At 36.0% G+C, this 25,955-nt stretch overlaps 2 protein-coding genes across 2 annotated transcripts in view; both read right to left on the bottom strand.

Annotated features, from left to right (window-relative positions):
- Positions 1-1,390, bottom strand: part of rab23 (RAB23, member RAS oncogene family) — a 55,296-nt gene extending 53,906 nt beyond the window's left edge. The window contains exon 1 of the mRNA XM_039690492.2: positions 1,251-1,390. The gene's annotated coding sequence lies outside the window, so the exon portion shown is untranslated. The remainder of the gene's footprint in view (positions 1-1,250) is intronic.
- A 3,275-nt stretch (positions 1,391-4,665) lies between these two features.
- Positions 4,666-25,430, bottom strand: ifngr1l (interferon gamma receptor 1-like). The gene is made up of 7 exons (XM_039690495.2): positions 25,203-25,430; positions 13,585-13,702; positions 13,246-13,427; positions 11,033-11,166; positions 10,751-10,922; positions 9,516-9,631; positions 4,666-7,061 (listed from the first exon to the last, which is right to left on the bottom strand). The coding sequence occupies exons 1-7, from the start codon at positions 25,270-25,272 to the stop codon at positions 6,720-6,722; spliced, it is 1,134 nt and encodes a 377-aa protein (XP_039546429.2). The 5' UTR covers positions 25,273-25,430; the 3' UTR covers positions 4,666-6,719.
- Positions 25,431-25,955: the final 525 nt, after the last annotated feature.

The following is a 25,955-nucleotide window of genomic DNA, read 5'->3' as shown; positions in this document are numbered from 1 at the left end:
ATATTAATGAGTAATATTAATTAACAACAGACTAACTGTATACACTGTAAAAAATATTTTCAAGATTTGTTATCACAACATATTTTCTTTTGTCAAATCAACTTTATAATAATTTATTTAGTTGAGAACTTATTATTTTGAGTTTCTGATGGTTAAATTAATCTACTTTATTAATTCACTTTTTCTAGTTCAATCAACTTAAAATTTTAAGGCAACCAGGTTACTTACTTTTTTAAGTTAAACCATCAATAATTTTTTACAGTGGGGGTTAGGTTTAGCTGCTTGTAATTATAGTGTACTGTTATTACTATAGTATATGCATGTAACAAGGACACCGAGATAAAGTGGGTTACAATATTTTACTGTAATTACACATTTCAGTACTGAGTAATATTAAGTCACTACATGTACTTACTAGAGTTTGATTTTGGTTTAGCGTTAGTTTCATGTAATTATGCACAATTTATAGTTATTACTATAGTAATTTACAAATAACATAATGACACTGTAAAATAAACTCTTACCAACAGTGCTGTGGTGAAACGTTCTCAGACCTTTAACTAAAAAGTATAAGCAAACATTCTGTAAATAACATTTTTAAAGTTACATTCTTAAAGTGAACCTTAATAGAACGTTTTTTCAATGTTATTTGGTCGATCTTAAATTATGTTCTCAAGACGTTAGCATTATATTTATAAGTCGTTCCAAAACGTTTTTTGTCTTAAATGTTCCAGAACGTTCAGAGAACCTTATGTTTGCAGACAGAGTGAACAAATGGAATGTTTTATATTAACGTTCGCATTAAAAATAAAACGTTAAAAAACAGGTAGTTTCGAGGCCTTTCATGAAAAAAAAGAACGTTTTCATAACTTTATGTGAATGTTTAGAATTACAATCATTAGAATTAGAATGTTAGAATCATTCTTAAAGTAAGTTAACAGTTAGTTCTAAAAATGTTCTCAAAACGTTAGCATGATATACGTCGTTCGCAAAACGTTTTTCCTGAAATGTTTCAGTTGATCAAATGTTTTTTTAGATGTTTCGGAACGTTCAGAGAACTTTAAGGGGGAAAAGAACATTAGCAAAATGTTCTTAGAACATGTGTTAGCAGGGATGGTGCAGTGATGTGTCTGGTGTCATGATACTGTGTTATATAGACGCACTGAACGATTATTAATAAGTATTCGAATGGTACTTAACATAATTTCACGGTACATTTTGTTAGTGAGAACGGGAACGCGGTGTCTTACCTGCATTCGTGTTGCCAGGTTACATTACATTATTTCGTCTCTGAAGATCCGACACGAGGATAATAATAAGCGCGAGCTGTCCAGGAAGATCCACGCGCACACACACAGTTCTAGTGATTTATGAACACACACATCTGCTGAATGTAAATATTACACAGCTGGATGAAGAGAGCTTTTTAATCCGCAGTTTATCAAAGGAGTGGCCTCCTCCTTTACCGCTCTCTCTCTCTCTCTCTCTCTCTCTCTCTCTCTCTCTCTCTCTCTCTCTTCAGCCTGGATGAGCCAATCTCAAACGAAGTCTGAAAAAGCAAATGTCAACAGATACAAATGAGAACATTTATAGCGGAGCGTCGTAACGTGTTTTGCGCTCATCCACGACTGTCTTTGCGGTGTGTATCTCATCTGTTGACCGCAGCAACAGTCGCGTGAAGCGGGAGACCACTCTGCGATATCGGTCTGTCGCCCACCAAAAACACCCTTTCCAAAATAAAAGCCAGTTCATTTATTTAATTGTATTTAGTCACCAAAATGAACAATTCATGTTTTTTTTGTTTTTTTGTTTATTTAATCGATTATTGCAGTATTTGTTATGAATTATTTTATAATTAAAATAATCTTTTAATTATAACACATCTTTTTTAATTTGTCCTCGTAATCCCTACTCTCCTCTTGTTGCTGCAAGATCTCTTCTCTTCTCTGATGACATTTTTATTGGTGCAAGGGCGGGACACTTTTGACCAATAGCAAACCACAACATCCAATCAATTCAATTGGCTCTATGTACAGCTGCACTACTTCCTGAACTTCAGCCAGCTCCTTGTTTCCTGTCTGCCATTATTGGACAAACTTGATTAATTCAGGTGTGTCTGATTATTGTTGTTGTGACTACTGAGGTAGCAGACAGGAATCAAGGAGCTGGCTTAAGTTCAGGAAGTAATGCAGCTGTGCATAAAAAAATCACATATCCCCCAACATTTTTTCTTGTTCGAGAAGCCATTTCTCCCGGATATACGTCACAATACAGAAAAAAAGATTATTGCAACTTCTATCTCATGCTGACTTTACAAAACTGGCTGAAGAACTAAGAAAACATGGCAAATTTCAAACTTCATACTTTGGGTGTTTCTGCATCACACAAGCAATGATGGAAGACCGTGCGAAAATGTTCAGCGTTTATGGAATGTAATGAGTTATGTTACTTTTGCATTAGTTTTTCTCACCTGAGCTGGGCTTGATTGTGTTTTAATAACAAACAAAAAGTTATATTTTGTCAAACATAAAGGAACTTTTGGTCCCACTTTATATTAAGTGGCTTTAAGTACTATGTACTTACATTTAAAAATAATTACAATGTACTTATTGTGCTCATGTTGTATTGTAAATCACTTTTGGTGCTATTGAGGTGGGATACGGGTAAGGTTTGGGACAGGTGTGTGGGTAGGTTTATGGGTAGGTTTAAGTGTAAGGGATGGGTCAGCTGTGTAATTACAGATGTAATTACATAAATTAATACGGCTGTAATTACATGCTGGTATTTTTTAAATATAAGTACAATGTAAAAACATGTTTGTACACAATAAGTCCATTGTATCAAATTATTAATTTCAATGTAGTACATGGTACTTAAAGCCACTTAATATAAAGTGGGACCGAACTTTTTTTCAAAAGTGAAATGAATAAGCCTCAGGCTGAAGAAAAATGCATATTCACAGCTGTACAGTACATGGTTCAGCATATGTGATGTTTCTCTAAAGTATTTTTATTTTTTTTTGTAAGTAAGTGGATCACCGAAGGTCAGCAGCAAAGACATTGCTAAATAAAGTGAGATTAAATACATAAAGTATATTTGTGTTATTTAACATTTAATTATTGCAGAGAATTTTATTAAATTTGAGGAAAACTGAATCTGTTTTTTTTTTTGCAAGTGAGATTAATAAATGTACAATTATTCTAGAACTACAATACCAAAACTTTACTCACTTACTCACGATCCTGTCAACATGAGGACAAGAGAGCTGTCAGTCAATACATGGGAAAACAAAGTAACTAACTGTAGCATTACATGTCTGAAAAAGTAACTCAGATATTTTATTGTAAACTTAAAAGTAATGTGTTACTTGATACTTGAAAAAAGTAATCTGATTACGTAACTTTACTCACGTTACTTCTAATGTTTTACCCTATGAATATAATGAGTATTTATACATTTTTGGTTTACATTAAGACATAGTTAAATATTTTTACAATAGTTATAGTATCAATCCAATTTCAGCAAAATGATAAAATGGTATTTAGGAAGATATGATAGTCTCACATTAACGACTCAATTTCTGCAGAGCATTGAGGAACAATAATTTACTCATTTGTCTAAAATCAAATACTGCAGTTGTCCGATATTTGACTATTTTATTTGAAATAGGCTATAGATAAAATGAAGAGGACATTGAAGATCTCGATGTAGATGAAATAGTTTAAATTAATCCTGTCAGTATGTAAATGCAGTGCCCCTGCTCTGTCTGCATGCTAATGGCATTGAGACGCCCCATTGCCCGAGACATTTCTCAAGGTCCCTCACTTGCCCCCATTCTACTGCACATTTGCCCAGGATGTGATCAGCCATGTTGACTTTTATTGTAGAGAAAAATCATCCAAATGAAGCTCAATATTTCCAGAAGTCAAAATTGTCACAATTATTTTCCATTATAAAGCGGTTAGTTCCAATCTTTGATTCTGATTGGTCAATAGCTGTGCTTTATCAGGCTTTATTCATGATAAACACCGCTATGACCGCTTCACCCAATGGTTCTATTTATCACGGCGCAACACGGTAAGGGACTATTTTTTCTAGCGGAAGGAAGGCTTTTATTGATTTTACTTCATGAAAGTTGCACTAATACATTTATTTTTATTTTTTTTACTTTAATATTTGTATTGTGTGGTAACCGTTTTATAAAAGCAAAGGTACTGGAGGCAAGTGCTGTATCGTGAATAAGTAACGGCTGTGTAGCTCCGCTTCACGTCGTGCCTAACAACTATGCTAACGCCCTTCAGCCGTTACTTATTCACGATACAGCACAGCCATATTGCATGCATAACTAGGATTCACTCGAACTGTTTTCCCAGCATTAATTTCTACATCTTCTGCTTTTCTCTCTAATTGTGATGATCTTTCTCACAAGGAAAATGTAACATTCTCCAAGGAAAATCAACTCTTCTGAGGCAAGAAACGTCCACGTGACACTTACTTAAGAAACACTCTCTATGCAAAAACTGCTCAAAATTTCGGCTGGAAGCTGGGTCAATTTCTTTCAGTATATTATATTAAATGCATATATTATGAGCAAAAGGCCTAGTTTTCCTCCGAATGTACAATATGTGTTGTGCTCAAGAGTTTCAGTCAACAGCTAAAGCCAAGAAGAAGCCAGCCACTTGGTTTATTCATGTAATTACAGTAACAGTCATATATACAAACATCAGTTCATTTACATATGTATACAATTGACACACACATACACAAAATCGTCAAACTCGACAAGTATGGCACTGGCAACAGCAAGGCCACAAATGCAATCTGGAAATCCCCATTTGATCAACTGTATTCCTTGAATTCATTGTATGTCATCAAAAAAAAAAAAAGGTTCTGCCAAGTGCATACACGTAAATGATACTGTTTTGAATGGTTAGTATTAGTAAGGAATGGGATTGTCATTTTTGGGGCTAAGAAGCTAATGCTTTTTTTATTGCCATCTGGTCTGGACAGAGTAGACATTCTTGACAAATAGAAGTGCAAACTTTGCATTTTCAAATAGCATAAAGCTTAAAAATTACAAGAAATGTTGGGGAATATTAGAAGGGATATCATGAAAAGTGCAAAAAGAGTACAAAAAAATAAAATAAAAAAATACCACATGTATCTTGCCCTTAATTAAAATTCGACACTTTTTCTAAATACCAAAAAGTGACATCACAACTACATGGCGAAATGTTTGCTGGAGGCATTCAGAGTAATGCTTAAAAGTTTCATTTATACAGCCAACATCAATGTCTCTTCTGCCGGAGAAATGTACAATTACAGAGAAGCTTTTGGCAGATATCAAAAGAGTAGTTCACTTTAAAATAAACTTTTGCTGATAATTTACTCACCCCCATGTCATCCAAGATGTCCATGTCTTTCTTTCTTCAGTGAAAAAGAAATTAAGGTTTTTAATGAAATCATTCCAGCATTTTTCTCCATATAATGGACTTCAATGGGAACCAAACGGTTCAAGGTCCAAAAGACAGTTTCAGTGCAAACTGTTCAAAGGGCTTTAAACGATTTCAGACGATGAATAAGGATCTTTTTTGAACTCATTTATCAAAATGAACCAATCTTTTTTCGTGTCATTTGGTTCATTCAACGCAACGAACAAAATAAACGAGTTGACTCGTGAAAAGACTTCAAACGAGTTCAAACAGGAGAGTCACAAACACACATTACAGAATACAGCAAGGCAAGCATTTGAGCTTATAAAATGTAAACTTTTTTTAGATCCTTATTCATCGTCTGAAATCATTTTCACAGAAACTGTCATTTGGATCTTGAACCGTTTGGTTCCCATTGAAGTCCATTATATGGAGAAAAATCCTGGAATGTTTTCATCAAAAACCTTAATTTCTTTTCGACTGAATAAAGAAAGACATGGACATCTTGGATGACATGGGGGTGAATAAATTATCAGCAAAAGTTTTTTTAAAATGTGAACTACTCCTTTAAACGGATCCTGTTATTGTTATAATTAAACACATGAGTATGGTGTTATGGCAGTTCTGACTTTACATGCGTAACAGATTAAGCCTCGGCATAGAAATGCACATACAGCGACACAGGCGAGCGAGATATTCAGCTTGGCAAAGTTATAGCCTAGCAAAACCAACAGGACTAGAACTTCAAGTGCCCTGGATGTAAATATCTATACATGCATTTCATGACAATAAGAGAATAAAGTTGTGGCTCATAAGAACAGACACACACTAAGATGCGTTTTGATGTTGTCGAGTGGAAATATAAATTTTAGTTGAATTATGAAGCATCATATTTGCAATCTGGTCATTTTCTCACAGGACATTTTCCATTTACACAAATTAATGCATTTTGACGTCACTACCGGGGATAACCCTGTGAAAGTGGAAAACATGCATAACAAGGTTATTGGTTTGCATGGAAACACAGGTTTTTTCAATAAGCACATTTTTGGGAGTGTGTGCATGTAAAAGTTCCCACTGTCAAAAGTGTACGTATCTAAACTATGAGCATCACAACAAAACTGGCATTATACGCAGCTTTGACCTTTAACAGGAGCGATGTAGTTTTTTCACTGCCTCTCCTTACAGTGAGTAAGCACAACCTGATCCGGCTGGATGGCTGTGTGAAATTTGCTAATGGACCAAATACTGATTTCATCAAATGACTTTGTGTGAGCAGAGTTATTCTCACAAACATTCAGGACTAAGAATCGGCGGCCGTGAGCCGTATCCCTCAGCGAAGTCCTCAGGACTCATTTCATGCAGGAATTTGGGACTGTTATAGTCAGACGACTGGCCGAAGCCTGTAAAGTCTTCATCACCCTCTTCAGGAGCCTCAGGGTCCTCCACTTCTGTGTTAGCAAGGTCAGTGGTTGTTTCGCAGTCTTTCTCATCTACAGTAATGGGGGAAGAGCCATAGGTGACATCATTCAGGAGTGGTTTGTGTCCATCAGACGCCGTTGGAGAGACGGTGGAGCAGTCGGGTTGGGGAAGGAGGACTGTCGGAGTCTGGCTGGAGATAAAGTTCAGCTGCGTATGGGAAAGAGCAAACGGTTACTGTAATAGTAGAACAACTGAGAGCAGCAAGTCACTAGACACGCCACAAATACAAAACACTGTGGCATAAAAGCCCTAAAGGGAACTTTTAAACCCAGAATCTTCATACCGTTCGGCACATGCACTGTAAAAAACAAAAACAAAACAAAACGTAATCTGTTAAATGATTTCCTTACTATATGGGAAACTACCTTACATTTCATGTAATGTTACAGTAAAATAATTTTTTTGTAAGTAAAATAAATAAACTTAAGTTCTTAGTGTGATACTTCACACCGGATGGTTTTTCATTTTGATAATTGTTTATTTCGTTTTTTTTTTGGTATCAGTTATGCATATAAGGGTTTTAAATGACATCTTATGTTGTTAAATGAATGTTTATTGCATTATTTTAGTTACCATGATGGTTTTTTGTGACACTGTGCACCTTCTATATATATTAGAGCCAGGCCGATATATCGGCAGGCCGATATTATCGGCCGATATTAGGCATTTTCCAAATTATCGGTATCGGCAGTTATAATGGCCGATAAATGAATATTTCAAAAATAAAATAAAAACGGACGAAAAACGCTTCAACCATGTCATGAGTGTTGGAGTTGTATAGTTTGTCCACAAGAGGGCAACCCTGTTGGCAACACTCGTTGAGTTGGTCACGACACATACATTGCTTGAATAACAATTAAATCTCTTCTTGGCCTGTTATATTGAAAATATATGTTTTCCTATTTGCAGAATGACGTTATCCATTGCTAAATTATGGCTCATCATAGACTAGCTAACCACAAAGCTAGCTAATGCCACTATCACCAGTCTGTTCTGTTGTGACAATAAAAGAAACAAGTTTCTTTTTAAAATGCATATTATTTTAGTTAAAACTCATAAATAACTACAAATAACTAATGTTAGGGAAATCTGTTAATGTTTTGTTGTGCGTTTCTGAAAAAGAACCCATAAAAAAATAAAAATATCGGTCGATATATCGGAATATCGGATTTTAAAACTAACAAATATTTGTATCGGTATCGGCCTTCAAAATCCTTTATCGGTCGGGCTCTAATATATATTTATATTTACCTCAGCTTGTGGAAAAGCTGCTTGAGATGTCTTTCTCTTTACTATCACTGTTATGATAACATGATATTATGACGTGAACGACTAGTTGTTAATGTAATGACGTCTTTAAATGTGCATCAGAGATGTTTCTCTCTTCTGCAAGTGCTGTGGTAAAACAACCACAGGAAAAGAGTGTTGAAGCACATGATAAACCAGTAAAATCCAAATGCTTTATACAGAGATAAGACCAAAATATAAATGCTTATAATAAGTGGACATGGCAACACTGCAAGGGTGAAGAAGCCTTACAAAGTTAAAGTTCCTTGACTGTCACCGCCATTATATTTTTAAAACAATAATATCTTAGTAAAACCTAATGTAATATTGACAAACTACATTTAATTTTAAAGCTTACAATCTCTAGTTTTTATATTTGGTGGCTGTTTTTAAAATAAATACAGAGGAGTAGTAATTTATTAACAAGAACATTTCGTATTAATTGGGCGTGTTTCGGCCTTTATTCTGAAATAGCAATAAACATGGAGAATCGTGAAAGATTGGTAGAAACCTCAGTTTGTTTTCATGCCAAAGGTTCAAAATATAACACCAATTCAATTTTATGATAAAAAAGGTCTCAGAATGTTTTAAATGTAAAGAAAAACATTATGGATTATGGATTCTTGATTTGCGATGCGGTTGCAAGCTATACCGCACTTATGTGCTCATTTTATGCGTTTGTTAGAGGTTGAATTCAAATCAATACTGCAACACCCCCCATACTTCTTCTGAATAGGATGTCTACTTCATAAATTGGGGAATACATGGTTCAGATCTCTCAAAATATATATGGAAATGGAGGCGTCCTTATATGGTCAGAGAGGAAGCTTGGCTGTCCATCTAGTGAAAAAGTTTGGTACTGCACCCAAATAAAATCTCCCTGAAAGCTCATTTTTTGGAGATATCAACCTAAAATTTGGAACACAACTTGTTCAGATTTTTGACTTTCATTTTCTTGCGGTTTTAGAGTAAAATATATTTTGTAATATATATATATTTTATGTAAATTATAAATAATTATATTTTTACATTGTACATTTTCATAACTCAAACGTACATAACTTTTTTTCTTTTTCACTTTCATAATTTATTTCACTTCTACAATAATCTAGGAAATGTCCTCTTTAAAACAAGACCTAACAATAGGTCTATATTCCAAAGCATTCTTGAATTACAACCATTTAAGTTTGGATAGTGATTTTCATGTCTATGCGAAAAAAGGGGGGGGGGGGTCCATTTAAAGGGTTAAAGTCACACAAAATAACAAGGAAAAAAAAACAGAAATAGAAAGTGAAAAGACTCAAAGACACAAACCAAAACTTGAGGAAGTTTGGAATCCAACTTCTTGGAGAGGACCCACACAACACCTGCGATAATGCACAGCAACACGAACCCTCCTCCCAGCAAAGCCAAGATCAATCCTGTGTGGTCTTCAGAAAAGAACATTTCACTGATGAAAGCCATCGACTCTAGTACTCACAAAATGACATTCTCATAAGCTAAAGGTGAAGTTCCACTATAGCATCAGACAAAACAACACAAGTTGAAGCACTCAGACAGATAACGGCTTATATACTCCTTTTTCGTTATTGAATGAATTTAAAATATTTCGCAACATTTATCTTGCTTAGGCCAACACTTTGGATAAATTACACTGAGCTTGTTGCAATGCATTATGGGATTTTCCACCAATAATACACAAGGTGCAAAAATTAGGCCAAAACCAATGCATATTAGGAGGCAGCATACTAGATACTAAATTTATTAATAAATATAGCTGATCACAGATCACAATTCTGTTTAGTGCAGTTAGTGGCACAGAAATGAAATTTTTCACCTTTAAAATATGTTATTCTGAATATATCCCCTTATTCTGAAGTGCTGACTGAAACCATAGTGGAGATTATCCAGTGCACTCATTCAATCCCAGAATGCACCTCACAAACCGTTTGTGGTTTAAGTGTTTCACAGTCGTCTCTGGTGCATGAATTTGACATCAGTGTCCATACTCTAAAGATGCACGATATATCGGCCACTATATCGGTATCGGCCGATATATGTTAATTTGTAATGTAACAGTTATCGGCGCATTAAGAAAATTTGGCTGACATATTAAAGCTGATAAATTATTCAGCTGAGGCACTTCAGGTGTGAATTGTTCAACATGATGGTTTTGAGACACTTGATGGTTTGAAAGGAAAATACAGAAAAGTAAGTGTAAATATCTGTCATGTCGGCTACATAAAATTATAATGAGGAAATTATAATTGTGTGCTTGGGATGGTGAGACTTTTGTTTTTGTAATCAGGCTCTCACAAAATATATAAAATTTAGATTTAGATTTATCGGCCGATATACCGGTTATCGGCTTTCACTCAAATATAAAGAATTATCATTATCGGCCAAAATTTTCATTTTGAAACTAACTTTCGCTCACTCTTTCTCATGCAGTGACTTATGTGCCATTGAAAAGTGAGTGAGGAGATAAGGTGATTTCTAACACAGCTCATGTGTGCAAACAAGAGATCTCAATATCGGTAGCATTTTACCAGTGTGGGGCGTCAGGTGAGGGACACAGACGTGTCTGGAGGTGTGTGTAGGAATAGCAGCGATCTTCCCTTCAAACCTCAGCTCCACACACTGTCCGGCCACACTTTGGTTAAGGGGGATTTCATAATTGCACTGTTGTTCATCCCAAAAACAGAAGTTTGAAAACGTTTCCTGAAGACGGAGAATAGAAAAGAGTGATTTCAGAGAAGAAAAATGTAAGTAACATGGAGGAGTGTGTGTGATTACACCTCTTTCAATGTTTTTTTGACTGCATTTCTGACCTGATCATGTGTGATTGTGTATTTGAATTCCTCGTTCAGAATATCCTGCTCATAATATAAGGAAGGGTGCCAAAAAGACACTTCAATCACATCTTTCCGGACCGAGCTATTTACAGCTGGGAAGTCCAAAGAGCCTGTAAAAAACACACAATATTACTCAAATTTTTTTTGTTTGTTTGTTTAAGCTTAAAGTTTACAAAAACTATACCACACTTAAGAATGATCAAAAGACTAATAAAAGTTATGAATTTCCATTTTGGGATGAATAAATTGCAGATGTTTTATCCCCTTTAGTGTCACGGCCCACCGGTGGGCCAAAATCCATTACATTTTTAAAACAGTATTATCCTATACTAAACCTAAACTAATCTTGACAAACACCAACTTCATATTTGGTGACACACTTGATTTTCAAAATATATTACAGAGGAACCCATAATTTACAACAAGAATATTTTCATACTCTAAGGCGTGTTTAGACCTTTATTTTGAAATTCAAATTGTGATGAACATGAAAAATAATGAAAGAAGGGTAGAAATCTGTTTGTTTTCATGCCAAGAGTTCAAAAGATAGCCTCCATTCAATTATTTTAGAAAAAAAGGTCTGATTTTTTTTTTTAAATATAAAGAAAAAAATTATAGATTCGCCATTTGAGATGTGGCAGGAAGCTATGTGTTTTCTTTTTCTTTTGTTTCTTAGAGGTTGAATTCATATCAAAATCTGCCAAACTTCTCATATTACTTCTGAATAGGATGTATACTTCATAAATTGTATGAAAATTGTGGAAATAATTTTTCATATCACTCAAAACGCCCTTATATGGGCAATAATGGAGTCTGGTTGTCGTCTAGTGAAAAAGTTTGGTACTGCGCCCAGACAAAATCTTACCGAAAGCTCATTTTTTGAGATATCAACCTAAAATTTTAAACAACTCTTATTCAGATTTTTGGCTTTGATTTTTTTTTGTGTGCAATTTTAGAGTCGCCCGGGTTTTAAAAATATATATTTTATATAAAATATTAATAATTAAAATTTTACATTGTACATTTTCATAAACACAAACTTCTATAACTTTTTTTCTGTTTCACATTCTTAATTTATTTCACTTCTACAAAAATCTGCCAAATGTCTTCTTTAAAACGAGACCAATCTTAGGTCCATATTCCAAAGCATTCTTGAATTACAACCATTTAAGTTCGAAATGTGCATTTTCATCTATATTCAAAAAGGGGGGTGACACTTAAGGGGTTATACGTATATAGACCTTATGTAGCTCCGCCCCTTTTCAGCGCTGCGCTCGTTGTCTTTTGACTTCCGGTCTGTATTTCCACAGCAATCTTGAAAACCTCGTAAAAAAAGTCCCGGTCGACATTTGTTAAGACATCTGCTTTACAATAGAGCCCGACCGATAAAGGAGGCCGATACCGATACAAATATTTGTTGGTTTTAAAATCCGATATATCGGCCGATATTATTATTTTTTATGTTTTTTTCAGAAACGCACAACAAAACATTAACAGATTTCCCTAACATTAGTTATTTGTAGTTATTTATGAGTTTTAACTAAAATAATATAATGCATTTTAATAAGAAACTTGTTTCTTTTATTGTCACAACAGAACAGACTGGTGATAGTGGCATTAGCTAGCTTTGTGGTTAGCTAGTCTATGATGAGCCATAATTTAGCAATGGATAACGTCATTCTGCAAATTGGAAAACATACATTTTCAATATAACAGGCCAAGAAGAGATTTAATTGTTATTCAAGCAATGTGTGTCGTGACCAACTCAATGAGTGTTGCCAACAGGGACGGTGTAGAGTGCCCTCTAGTGGACAAACTATACAACTCCAACACTCATGACATGGTTCAAGCGTGTTTCATCCGTTTTTATTTTATTTTTGAAATATTAATTTATCGGCCATTATAACTGCCGATACCGATAATTTGGAAAATGCATAATATCGGCCTGCCGATATATCGGTCTGGCTCTACTTCACAATGCTTATGATAACTTTTGCCATAGAAATATACAGAGCGACCGCAAAAACGGAAGTTCAAAGACAATATTCTAAAGATGACGACGCCCACGTTTCTCTGGTGCATAAGGTCTATAGGTATAGTGTTTCATCCTCATTAGTGCCACGCAAATTTCACTGTAAAAAAAGTATAATACTGTATCTATATTATTAAGTTATACTCAGAGAACTTACATTTATATTTATGTGTTTTCTCATCATAATAGTCTTTGCTGTATGTGAATCTAATGGAGGCACTTTCAGATTTCTCTTGTCCAACATGTGCCGTCACATCCACAAAATAATCATCCGCTGCATCGTCGCTGTTGTTGCTGATATCAAGGTACGTCTGGGACGTGTCGACGGTCCGGGCAACACTGCAGATAAATGACACAGAGTGAGTGTCTTGTGATTAGGAAATGTCACGTGATTCTCTGAAATTGTTTTTTCAGCATCTTTTGACACACACACGCACGCACGCACACTCACACGTATGTAGTACACTCACTTACACACACACTCACACGTACATACCTTTCATAAGGTTCGACCAGTACACTGAACCTCAGCTGTTCAGCGGGATTACTGTAGTTCCAGTAAATCACATTCACAAAGTTATGACAAACAACACTGACGTTTGTCGCAGGAGGAACTGAGGAAAAACAAACGCCGGTTAGATTCAGATTTACACATCACTGCAAACTCATGATTACAACTATTTTTTCCAGTATTGCTAAACAGGTACTGAAATGTTTTTTCTCAGACAGACGTCATTTCCCTGATGAAAGATTTTGAGGTTTGAATCATATGACATATGATGCTTACATGTTGATTTTAACAGACAAATATACATTATTTTCAATGATTAAAAATGCACCGATTGCACTTCTCTCAATCAATTCTGATTTTTTTTTACAAGTGTGACATGACAATACCGGTTTCCTTTCAAAGAACGGAAGAAAAATCTACTTTTGTTTTATTAATGCACAATAAAGTAAAAGTTTTTTACAATCACTTTGTTGCTATTTTCAGAACCTTGATGTCATTTTTTAAAACTCTAGACACATCACAGGCTGTCTAATGTTCAAAACACTGCATCGTGCACTCACATCACATCTTTAAAGAAATCTTGCACTTGCACAATCATTGGTTCAAAAAAGAAATTTACTGTGAAATACCATTGAAACATAACTATAGATCTCTCTCACACACACACAAGCAACCGATAGTTTCACTGTGTCATTCATACATCATTAAATATTGTAGAACAAAGTAGATCCAGGTTTCATTATGGTTCTACATGTACAGTAAACACATCTCTGTAAAAGCACTGCAGTAGGAGAGATAATACACACACAAAGTGTGTGATATATTGACAATCACAATCACAAAAAAAGTTTACTGGAATCAAAGCAAAAATATAAAATATTACGTATCCATGGATATTGTAGTCTAATTGGTTCATGCTCCATGCTAATTGGTGACAATAAATCTCGTTATCTTGAAACTTTCATGATTTACTGTAAAGATGGAAGATTGTGTGTCTGTTTCCATTAAGAGTAATGCAACAGTTCTTTATCATTTTGAGCAGTTGTATCGTAAGGAAATGAATAGACACTCATTTGAAATGTAATGTGTGAATTTCCCTTTGAAATACTCGTTTTTTAATGTTAAGTTGTGTCATATTGAACAAGTGATTTTTGTTGAATGAACACATGATCTGAGTTGTATGTGTATCGTGTCCAAGCAATTGTGAAAATGGTTAGTTTTGAAAAATGTGCATTTTGATCATTGGTTGTGAGTTTTGAGTCTAGATTTGTGAAAAAATGTCATCAAGGATCTGAAAATAGTAACAAAGTGATAGTAAAAAAACTGTAAAATGAGAACAAATAATTTTAACCAACGGCAAAATTAATGCAATTTGATACAGAGAGATATGAAATAAACACGTTTTTTTTAGGTATAAAAGTATACAGTATATTAAACTGACAAATACTACAGAAATAAAGTTTTCAGATGTAAAATAACACTGGATAGTTTTCATTGTAAACATTTCTTTGTCTTTTGTTCTTTTATTAACATGACAGACAGAACATGGCAGCAGAAATATTAGACTACTGTCACTTTAAGAGTTTATGCACGGATAATAAAAACCTGCCGGGGTCACAAAGACAAGTATATCCAGCATACACACCGAAACCGAAATATTTCAATCAATACCCTCTAAAACCAGAAAGCCAGGGGTGTGTTTTAGAGCCCGACCAATAAAGGATTTCGAAGGCCGATGCCGATACAAATATCTGTTGGTTTTAAAATCCGATATATCGGCCGATATTATTATTATTTTTTTATTTTAGAAACGCGCAACAAAATATTAACAGATTTCCCTAACATTAGTTATTTGTAGTTAATTATGAGTTTTGACTCAAATAATATGATAATGCATAACCGGTTCTCAGCAGGTTGCTAACAGGAACGGTGTAGAGTGCCCTCTGGTGGACAAACTATACAACTCCAACACTCATGACATGGTTGAAGCGTGATTCATCCGTTTTTATTTTATTTTTGAAATATTCATTTATCGCCCATTATAACTGCCGATACCGATATTTTAGAAAATGCCTAATATCAGCCGATAATATCGGCCTGCCGATATACCGGTCTGGCTCTAGTGTGTTTACTAGGGGTGTAACGGTACATGTATTCGTATTGAACCGTTTCGGTTCGAGGCTTCCGGTTCGGTACGCATACAAACCGAACGATTGCTTGGACCATTTTTCCTGCCGGCAAAATTCGTGCTGACGCGGCCAACACAACGTTGCGCAACATCAAATGGCAAGCGTAATGAAAGCAGAACGAAACTGCGCTACTCGTTATGTGCTTCACGGATCGTTTATCAGTTCGGACCAGCAACATCTGTGCAGCGCGAGCCGATCTCGATCAAGCAACACTGTTAACACACCGCGCTAAGAGATCCGGTACAGAAAACATTTGAATTCGCCACTGAGGTAATAACATCGCTGCGAGATCTAGTGAGATGCATTCACATTTCTCCGTTATTAACCGTAGATCTCTATTAGATCAAACAGCGCTGTCATGGAAACCAGGAGAAACACATTGTGCCGTGAATGAACTAGTAATACTTTCGTCCACAGACCAGCAACATTCACCATGGATTTAATATAGTAACACTAACTGGAACCAGTTTGGCTGGAATAGTACTTCACACATCTTTTTCCAGCACTTCAAAATTCAAATATTATATATAAATATATATATATATATATTTAAATGTTATTTTTAATGTGATGACCAAAACATTATTTGTTCATCCTTCAAAGATGACCCTCATTTATAAACCTGAAAGTTTCAAGATCTAGGAAAACTCACACTTTTTTAAAAATATTTTTTCTTAGTTTAAACAAATAGGAAATTTCTCTGGCATTTCTTTCTTTTTGCTGTATCGAAAACGTACCGAACCGTGACTTTAAAACCGAGGTACGTACCGAACCGTGATTTTTGTGTACCGTTACACCCCTAGTGTTTACCGTACAACGACACGACTCGCTGCTAAACTACCACAGTGCATCGTTGAAGAAAACAACTAACGTTAGCTAGTTACGACTGTTTCCCGAAACTATTGTCGCAAATTGGTCGTTCATTCAATCATGTTGGTTTATGATGTCACGCATGTGGTGGAGTAATAACTTATTTTAATGAAACTGTTTGAAATCGAATTAATGCTAAATGTTTTGATATAATTTACAGACATGGGATCTGAGGAATATTTCTCAAATATTTTTTTTCCAGATTGGCTCCTTGTATGTAGAGCACGTTCGCACATGCGCGCGCTTCAAAAACGGTGCTTTAAATCTACTGACAAACTCAAAGATGTAAATGACATTTGTATTGTAAAAAAAAGACACAAGTTGCGCTGATTGTCAGCGCAAATTTTTTTTTTTTGCTTATGATAAGGATTTAGTAAGTCTATATGTCAAAAAATTTAGAAACTCTGCTTCTAACTGTAGCTCGAGATCTGTCACTCACACACACACACCTCTGCGATGCTGTTTGCGAATGTGTGTTGGACCGAAGGTTTCGGGAAACACCGACTCGTTCAACTGATGATAACGACCGAACTAGCGAACATAGTTGGACAACGATGCTTTCGGGTAACGCACACAACCAGTCTAGACTGAGTGGGAGACCAGCTGAGATCAGTAAACTAATTTAGACGCTATTTAATAAGCTATTTTTATATTTTATCAGGATACATAACTCCCATCCCATAACTCCCAGCCATTATTGGCAGTGTACAAACGGTTTAAAGCAATACGTTTTTTTGCATGTTATTTCAGCTTAACAGGGTCATTATGATCTGAGGAAGTGGCTGCTATTCACAGGAAATGCTTCTCTTGCTCAATATCAAGACGTCAAACACAGTAGGAGTCTAATGAGTAGAAACATTAGACTCTAGACTGTTAGATTATTACTTTTTTTATTATAAATATGCTAGTAAAAATTAACAGAAAAAAAACACACAAAGCCACAACTGAGAGATTTGATCATTGATGTTAAGACTATGAAATGTTACACCACTCAATAGTGCAAAAAAGTCTTTTTTGACTTTTTTTCTTTATAAAGCTCCTTATGAAGCTGTTTTTTTTCTTTTTGTAGTATTAATTGTTAAGCCATCTCGAGTCACTACAGACTCTAGACATATTTCGACTGTGAGACAGTTGAGCAAAGCTCATATTGCGGTTTCTGAATAGCAATTGAGGAAAAAGTTGCCAAATTATCACTGAAAATCAACCAAATAAAAAAAATCTGACTTGTAAACGTGTTTGAGAAAACTTTGTTTAAGAGAAGTGAAATTTAGAAAGCAGAAATCAGTTTTTGCACTTGAGAGGAAGTTTAGTGCTTTTAACACTCATAGTTTAGTTTTGATGTGAGAGTATTTCAATGGGAATATTCCCATTGAAATACTCTCACATCAAAACTAAACTATATATCTAACCTTGCCACAGCCATCTTGATCACATACCATCTTTGTCCTTTTTATTTTGTTCCTCAACATTATTATTTACTTTAGGCTTAAATAAGTATGTTATTTGTGCCTGGCTTTGTGTGCAGGGCTTTTAAATAGTATACGGTTGCTTTTAAAAGCCTGTGTTTGTTTGTTCGCTGTTTATTTCATCTCACGAAGTCAAGCGGTGTCGCCGTCGAACAATGCTAAAGGCCACACTGATTTGCAGCTGTAACCACGTGTGAGGAGTGACATTTTCACATCCGCTCACATCAGACCTAGCTGTGGTTTTACTGTGACACACGTGTGAAAATAAAACCAAAGTCTGTGCCACGTTATTTAGCACCCATACTGTACATTCAACAGCAAACTCTGGCCAAGACATCGGCGGACTGACTGGCACATTGGTGCAAACAAGAATTGAAAAAGAATTCAAGAGATGGAAACGAAGGAATGAAAAGAACAACAGGAAGGAAGTGAAAGAGCAGGAGAGAGAAATGAGAGAAAAACTGTCACGCAAAGACAGGCGATCATACAAACAAAAGTTTGAGTCCTAAAGCCAAACTGCAGTCATTCGAGATCCTCTGCAAACCAACACTATAGAGTTCAATAGAAATATAATACCCGCTTACTAGTGCTGAGTGAAACCTAAAGTGAGGGGAAATCTGCAAGCCACGACATGTTCATAAAGGCAAGAGAAATGAAAGTACCTGCATGTAAAACTTAAAACCTTATTATTCTATCTTCAGATAAACATAATTAGAAATACTGAGGTTTTTATATATATTTGAATGTAGCCTATAGATCTGTTTAGGTGATGACTACAGCTATTATTACAATATTTTAATAAATATATATAAATTATATATAAAATATAAAAACTACAGCTTTGTTACCAAGAACTTTCATATTTTATTTATGCTTAATAATTCATCCATTGTATATAGTAACAACTTGATAATTAAAGCTGCAAGCAGTGATGAATGGTTTTAGGAAAACAGAGCATGTGGGCAGTATGTAATGATAATAAATATAGGAGCACTATGCCAAAGTATTTGTATTTGCACACTTCCTGCTACCAGCAGGTGGCGCTATTGCTATAGCCAAATATGAGCATGGTCATGTGTTCAGGACAGGACTCTTATCAAACATGTGAAGTTTGGGGCAGATCGGACATTGTGTGCCTGAGTTACTGCAGGCCGTCTGTGGTTGCCTAGCAACATCGGAACTGCAAGCAATATTGACCTATATGACATATTCATGAACAAATCACCAAAAGACTGAAATTGGGTGTACATTTGTCAGGCCGCCAAGGGCACACCCTTCGACAAAAACTCAAGATCTTCGCAAGTTAACGTCGCAAGGATTACACTCACCAAATTTGAAGAGGATCAGATCAAAACTGTAGGAGGAGTTCGTTAAAGTACAATGTCTGGAAATGGCAAAAACTACACAATATATGAAAGGAAATTCAAAATAGCTGACTTCCTGTTGTGTTTAGGTCTATGCTCCAAGAGACTTTTTTGCAGGTATTGTGTAATTACATGTACCGAATTTCACAACTCTACGTCAAAGCCGGGGCAATAATGTAGGGGGTGCTATTCAGCAATTTTGCCCCACACATTTGTCAGGCCGCCGAGAGCACACCCTTCGACGAAATCTCAAGATCTTCGCAATTTACCGCCGCAAAGGTCTTAAGATTACACTCACCAAATTTGAAGAGGATCAGATCAAAACTGTAGGAGGAGTTCGTTAAAGTACAACATCAGGAAATTACGAAAAATGCACAAAATTTAGGAGGAAGTTCAAAATAGCTGACTTCCTGTTGTGTTTAGGGCTATGCTCCAAGAGACTTTTTTGTAGGTATTGGGTCATTACATGTATGTCCCAAATTTCATACCACATGAAAGGTAGAGCCGGGGCAAAATGTCAGGGCAATAATTTAAAGAATTTGCCCCACCCAATTTTGAAAACCATATCACACGTAAATTTTCACCACTTCTGAAGCGTGTGCAAAGTTTCTTGAGTTTTCGAGCATGTGTAGGCCCTCTAAAAAGTTATTCTTTTAAGAGAAGAAGAAGAAGAATAAACAGAGCAAAAACAATAGGTTCACTTCACTGAACATAAAACTCTTGCAGAAGCTCACGAAAGCTCATAAAGCATTTACACAAGTGTCCCTGCAAACAGACTGAACGCCCAGAGCCTCGTTTCCAGAAACATTCTGTCTACCGGGATTTAAAAACAACTTCCTTGAATTGAAAGTAAATTTATTTGGCATCCTATCAAAGATAGGGTGAGGGATATTTCAAAGACACTGTGGAACAATGTTGATCAACCCAAACAAACACACGCCTCTCTTCCAAAACTCGTCCTGCGATCTGGGGATGCACAATATACCGGCCACCAAAATCGGTCGAAATACGTTCCTTTATAATCTTAACATTATCGGCCTGATAGAAACAATCATTTCTATTAAAGCCGATAAATAATGTATTATTTCCTTCAGCTGAGACACTTCAGATGCGCACTGTTTTATGATGATGGTTTGGAATCGCTTGAAATATTATAGGAAAATGGAAAATACAGTAAAGAAGTCAAGTCTATCATATCGGCATAAAATTATCATGAGAACATTTTAAATGTGTGCTTGGAAGTTTTATTTTTGTAATCAGGCTCTCAAAAATTATATAAAAATTAGCATTTAGATCTTTCGTAAAATATATCGGTTATCGGCTTTCAAATATAGCTAATTATCGGTTATCGGTATCGGCCAAAATGTTCATATCGGTGCGTCCCTGCCCCAATCCTAAACCCCCTGCGCTTCGAGTCGTTCTCGAACCCCGATTGCTGGCATTAGTAATGATGCTAAACACCACAGTCTCTAGCAATCGTCAGCGCGACTCTCACGAACTGACGTCCGTTACGCACACAATACAAGAGTAGATGTCTCTTTATCATAGCAGAAGCAGAATAATGCTTCACGTAAAATAAAACGCAGATGATGAACCAATGACGAGGAAGCACACGAATTTAACGTACAGTACACAATAGTAATTACACACCAGAGTTGGTTGTTAGGGGACATTCTAAAACGCTTAACGTGAAAACTACTTAACGCGGCTTCATGTACTACTAACATAGTTTTATTAAAAGACCAAACTCAGTAAACATCATACTAATAAAGTTATGCTTGTGGAATTATTTTAAACATGTTGAGTTCAAATTCTGGGCTCGTCTGATTTTTTGTGTTTTGATGTTTTTTGAGTTTTGTGTTCACACTATTAGTACATTAAGCCATGTTAAGCGTTATTAGTTGTCAACAGCACAGCAGCTCAGACAGACACACACCGATACTCAAACCCAGTGATACTCATGTGTTATTTACGTGTTACTCAGTGTTACTTGCGTGTTACTCACGTGTTACTCGCGTGTTATTTACGTTACTCATGTGTTACTCATGTGTTATTCATGTGTTACTCAGTGTTACTCATGTGTTATTCACGTGTTATTCACGTGTTACTCATGTGTTATTCACGTGTTACTCAGTGTTACTTGCGTGTTACTCATGTGTTATTCATGTGTTACTCAGTGTTACTCATGTGTTACTCAGTGTTACTCGTGTGTTATTCACGTGTTACTCAGTGTTACTCATGTGTTATTCACGTGTTACTCAGTGTTACTTGCGTGTTACTCATGTGTTACTCATGTGTTACTCAGTGTTACTCATGTGTTATTGATGTGTTACTCATGTGTTATTCATGTGTTACTCAGTGTTACTCATGTGTTATTCACGTGTTACTCATGTGTTATTCATGTGTTACTCAGTGTTACTCATGTGTTACTCACGTGTTACTCAGTGTTATTCACATGTTACTCAGTGTTACTCACGTGTTATTCACGTGTTATTCACGTGTTACTCAGTGTTACTCACGAGTTACTTAGTGTTATTCACATGTTACTCAGTGTTACTTGTGTGTTACTCAGTGTGGCACGTTATTCACATGTTACTCAGTGTTACTCGCAGGTTATTCACATTACTTAGTGTAAATCGCATGTTTTTCACATGTTATTCACATGAGTGTTACTTGCGAATAACTCAGTGTTACTCACATGTTACTCACGTGTTACTCGCGTGTTACTCAGTCGCAAGTTACTCGTGAGTTACTCGCGTGTTACTCAGTGTTACCCGCGTGTCTAAGCACCATCCGCGTGTGTTTCCAGGCTTTCCCGCTTCGCTCCCTCCCTCGCTGGAAAGCTTTTCTAATATTAACACTGGGCCTAAAGCTCTTGGCCAGTCATAACCCTTAATTTCCCAGTGATTTCCTCCTCTTTTGTATTGTCTCATCTCAGTCTTCCTTCAGTTTACATCTCACTCCTGCTCGCTCTCTCTCCTCCACCGTCACACGTCCCTAACGCTGATGGGCCACACACGTTTGTTGTTGTCTGTTTGTGTGTCGGTCTGACTAACTTCCAAAAGGGCTTTTTTAAATATCGCTTGCCCACCTTTAAGTTGGTCAAATTATGTAAAAATAATAATAACATTATAATCAGGGTTTGAAATGAACTTTTTCACTCACCGGCCATTTTTGCTACTAAATGTTTAAGTTACCAGCCATTCAGAACTTCTACTAACCCCAAAGAAAAAAAAAAATACAACAGAATAAGACTGATAGGTGCAGATTCTGTACAATACGCTTTATTTAATATTTCATGATGACTCAAACTAAATCTGTGCTGATTTGGCTACACAAACTTCCCCAGCAGAGTGAGTAAACATAACAAGTAACACATTTGACAGTGTTACCCGCCTCAGTTGATTTTTACCCACATTTGGCGGTCAGCAAGTGTTAACGTCGAACCCTGATTATAATAATATCCCAATATATAACAACACAGCACTGCAGATTTTCATGTCCATCCTCCATTAGGTCATTCCTGAAGCCTAATGGTGGACGGCTGCATGGACCTCCCTGGCATGCTAACAAAAACTTCTCTGAATTATGGATCGTTTATTATAATCAGTGTTGCTCTCCACCAGGAATCCAGACACTGAACACAACCGATTACACAAGTACAACGCAAGGCGTTTCTTCTCAGATGTCAAATAGACATTTCGAAAATGTAAATCGGACTTTTTAAAGACGTTTGTCAGATTGTTTGACTTTATTACTGATCTGCCTGCATTTACACCGTTACATGAGAACTGAACTGAGCTGGACGATGACATCACTGTTTCACAGAGCGGCGGAATATAATAAACTAAATAACTTCATTACAACAGAAATGAACTCACTGAACTTACTTATGACACTATTTTTCTTCAAGATCTGCTAATACTGCTATATAGCAGAAACAAATATTTTCCTGTTATCACTGTAAAGATGCTTTGAAACTCTCCATTCTGAGTTGAAGTGACTTGACTAGAAGCTTTCCAGACGAAGTGCTCATTATAAGACACGTGTGCTGTCTGGGAATTGTTGTTTTTTCTACAGAAGCATCTCATCTATCTAAGAAGCACACATCTTATTACACAGCTCCCTGTAGTTCTTGATTAAGACGGGTCAATTGTGGCATTCACAGCCATCAGTTATTCCCTTATATTTACTGTGATCCATGGGAATGCTGTATATCCGAGTATCTGTACTGGTACACAACACAAAGCGACTGACGTCATCCTGCGCCTCATTTATCATTCGTGGTGACTGAACATCAGCAAAACAGTGTTATTGCGGTAATGCATTGCGGTGTTTGTCTTGTTACTAGGTTGATTTGTACGTTGTAATGGACAATTTTTCTTAGTGGAAGCTTTAGGATAATATACAGGTAAAATAATAAAATGGTGTTTTGGCTGGCTTACCAAAAAGCTATAGGCCATGCATATTCAATTTCAACATGACCGCAACACGTAATGGTAACAGTATAGCACCATTTTACTTTACACCACAAGGTTTACACCACAAGCGTCTATGATAATGTAGAAACAAAGGAAGAGCTGCAGATGACGCCGTTGTTATAAAAACAGTAGCAGAAACACATGGAGCAGTAAAAACGTGAATTTGATACTTTCGCTAAAACACTGCAGAAAACAACAATGCTGCAAACATAGATATTTTATTATGACCGTTCAAACCAGACGGGGTTTTTTTCCATCTACATTTAGCATTATTAATCAACATGGTAAGAGCATTTCATAATAAACATATTGTTATAATTGGGGAAAATTATTTGTAAATGGCAAAGAAACACAACAAACTTTGAAATGACAAGTTAACTTTGTTTTCTGCTCATAATGAGGGCGTTTTGATTATAATGTACATTGTTTGTTTGGTTTTAGCAGATACTTATTTTAAGCAAAATATAAAAATGGTCCAGACTTCAAGAGGAAAACCCAGAAGACACATTTAGTATCTTTTTAACTTTATATATAATAATAATAATTGAATAGCCCTGCTAGGCCCTTTCAAACACAAGAGTTGCAGGCAGCGGCCTCAGTCATTAATAAAATATAGCTAGTAGCCTATATCATTGTGTACCGATAGCACAGTTAACAATACAGTGTTTGTTCTTGGTGAGCAGGAGGATTTCTTTTTATTTATGTATTATTTTATTTTTTAGTTATTTTTTTGTGGCTACATTACAAATAAAGTCCCTCAACTACGACTCTCTTATGTCATACTATAAAATATGAAGGAGCTCATTATGTGTGAGCGCATGGGCCTACATTTAAACACATGCTTTATAATTATTTTTTAAACAACAAAATGCGAGCTATTTTGAATCTTACGATATTTTATAGTCTAATTGACGCAGGCTATTTTTCAATGAATAAATATTTAACTGAAAAACAGCCGAGACCATAATGCGTTTTCAAGGAATCACAACTGTAACACTTAAGTTAGCCCAGATCTGGGAAATGATATGGGAACCACCGTTCCAGAAATGATCCACGCGTTTGAATAATAGAAAACAGATCTCAAGAGGCGATTATTTAAAACATACTGTATAGATTACAGTACTGAATATTTCAGAAATCCAAATTCACATTAAAGGACGCACGCGCTCATAAACAGAGATAGATGACGTTAGACATATCGTTAGCATTCAGCTTTAGCAATACGATACTCACCCAAACCAAAGGCACATTGACACAAAAAGGCGTAAAACACCCCAAACTGGAATACAGGGTCCTTTAACATTGTCGCAAACCGGTTTCCCCAAGCTCTCAGGCCGACTTCAGATAAACATTTCCTGACTCGATCGCCTCGAGAGTGCGCTTCTTTCCAATCCCTTCGTCTGGACTCTCTCTGGGGTGGGTTGCCAAATATTCGGATCCACCCTGAATGACACAGCGATGCGCTTCTCGTTAATCAATTATACACTGAGTGCGTTATTTTCTTATTTAATTTGTTAATATGTTTTTCTAATATATGAATATTGCTGACATGATCTGTATTTTTAAGTTTGTCGTGTTTTTAGTGTTAGCTGGCAACCCGGTGGAATAAAAGATATGGTGCTTTCCACCTTGTACGAGCGCGCGCACACACACACACACACTGATGAAAGTAGAGCTTACCTGGCTGCATGTTTGATAACATCAGTTTCGATGTTACTCACCATAGTCCTATAGACCTTATTCAGAGCAGCGCCATGACGGGTATGAAAGTGAGGCTGTGAGGGATAGATTACCGTGTTTCCAATGGCATCCGAAGCTGAATAAAGCGGCTAGATTGTTTACAATTTTCCACAGCTTACATTGTCGGGAGTTTTTTGTCAACTGACATTTCTTGGAAAGATATTTTTCCAGTGTTTCACGAGCAGAACAATCCGAAAACACATTAAATAACAGTACAGCCCATTGAAGAGATGCATGTCTATCCCT

Source organism: Pimephales promelas, chromosome 11, assembly GCF_988280905.1.
Source record: "Pimephales promelas chromosome 11, fPimPro1.hap1.1, whole genome shotgun sequence".
NCBI lineage: Eukaryota > Metazoa > Chordata > Actinopteri > Cypriniformes > Leuciscidae > Pimephales > Pimephales promelas.
Note: the sequence above shows the minus strand (reverse complement) of the source record. Positions and strands in the feature narration are given on the sequence as shown.

Bases quoted from the DNA above. Each gene is read 5' to 3' on its own strand.
- ifngr1l (XM_039690495.2), bottom strand. From the start codon at position 25,272: ATGTTAAAGGACCCTGTATTCCAGTTTGGGGTGTTTTACGCCTTTTTG. The intron at 9,632-10,750 runs GTAAAATGCTAC...TCTTTTCTGAAG, and splicing joins TCACCTGACGCCCCACACTG to ACCACACAGGATTGATCTTG. The intron at 7,062-9,515 runs GTTTGTGTCTTT...TCCCATACGCAG, and splicing joins CCAAACTTCCTCAAGTTTTG to CTGAACTTTATCTCCAGCCA.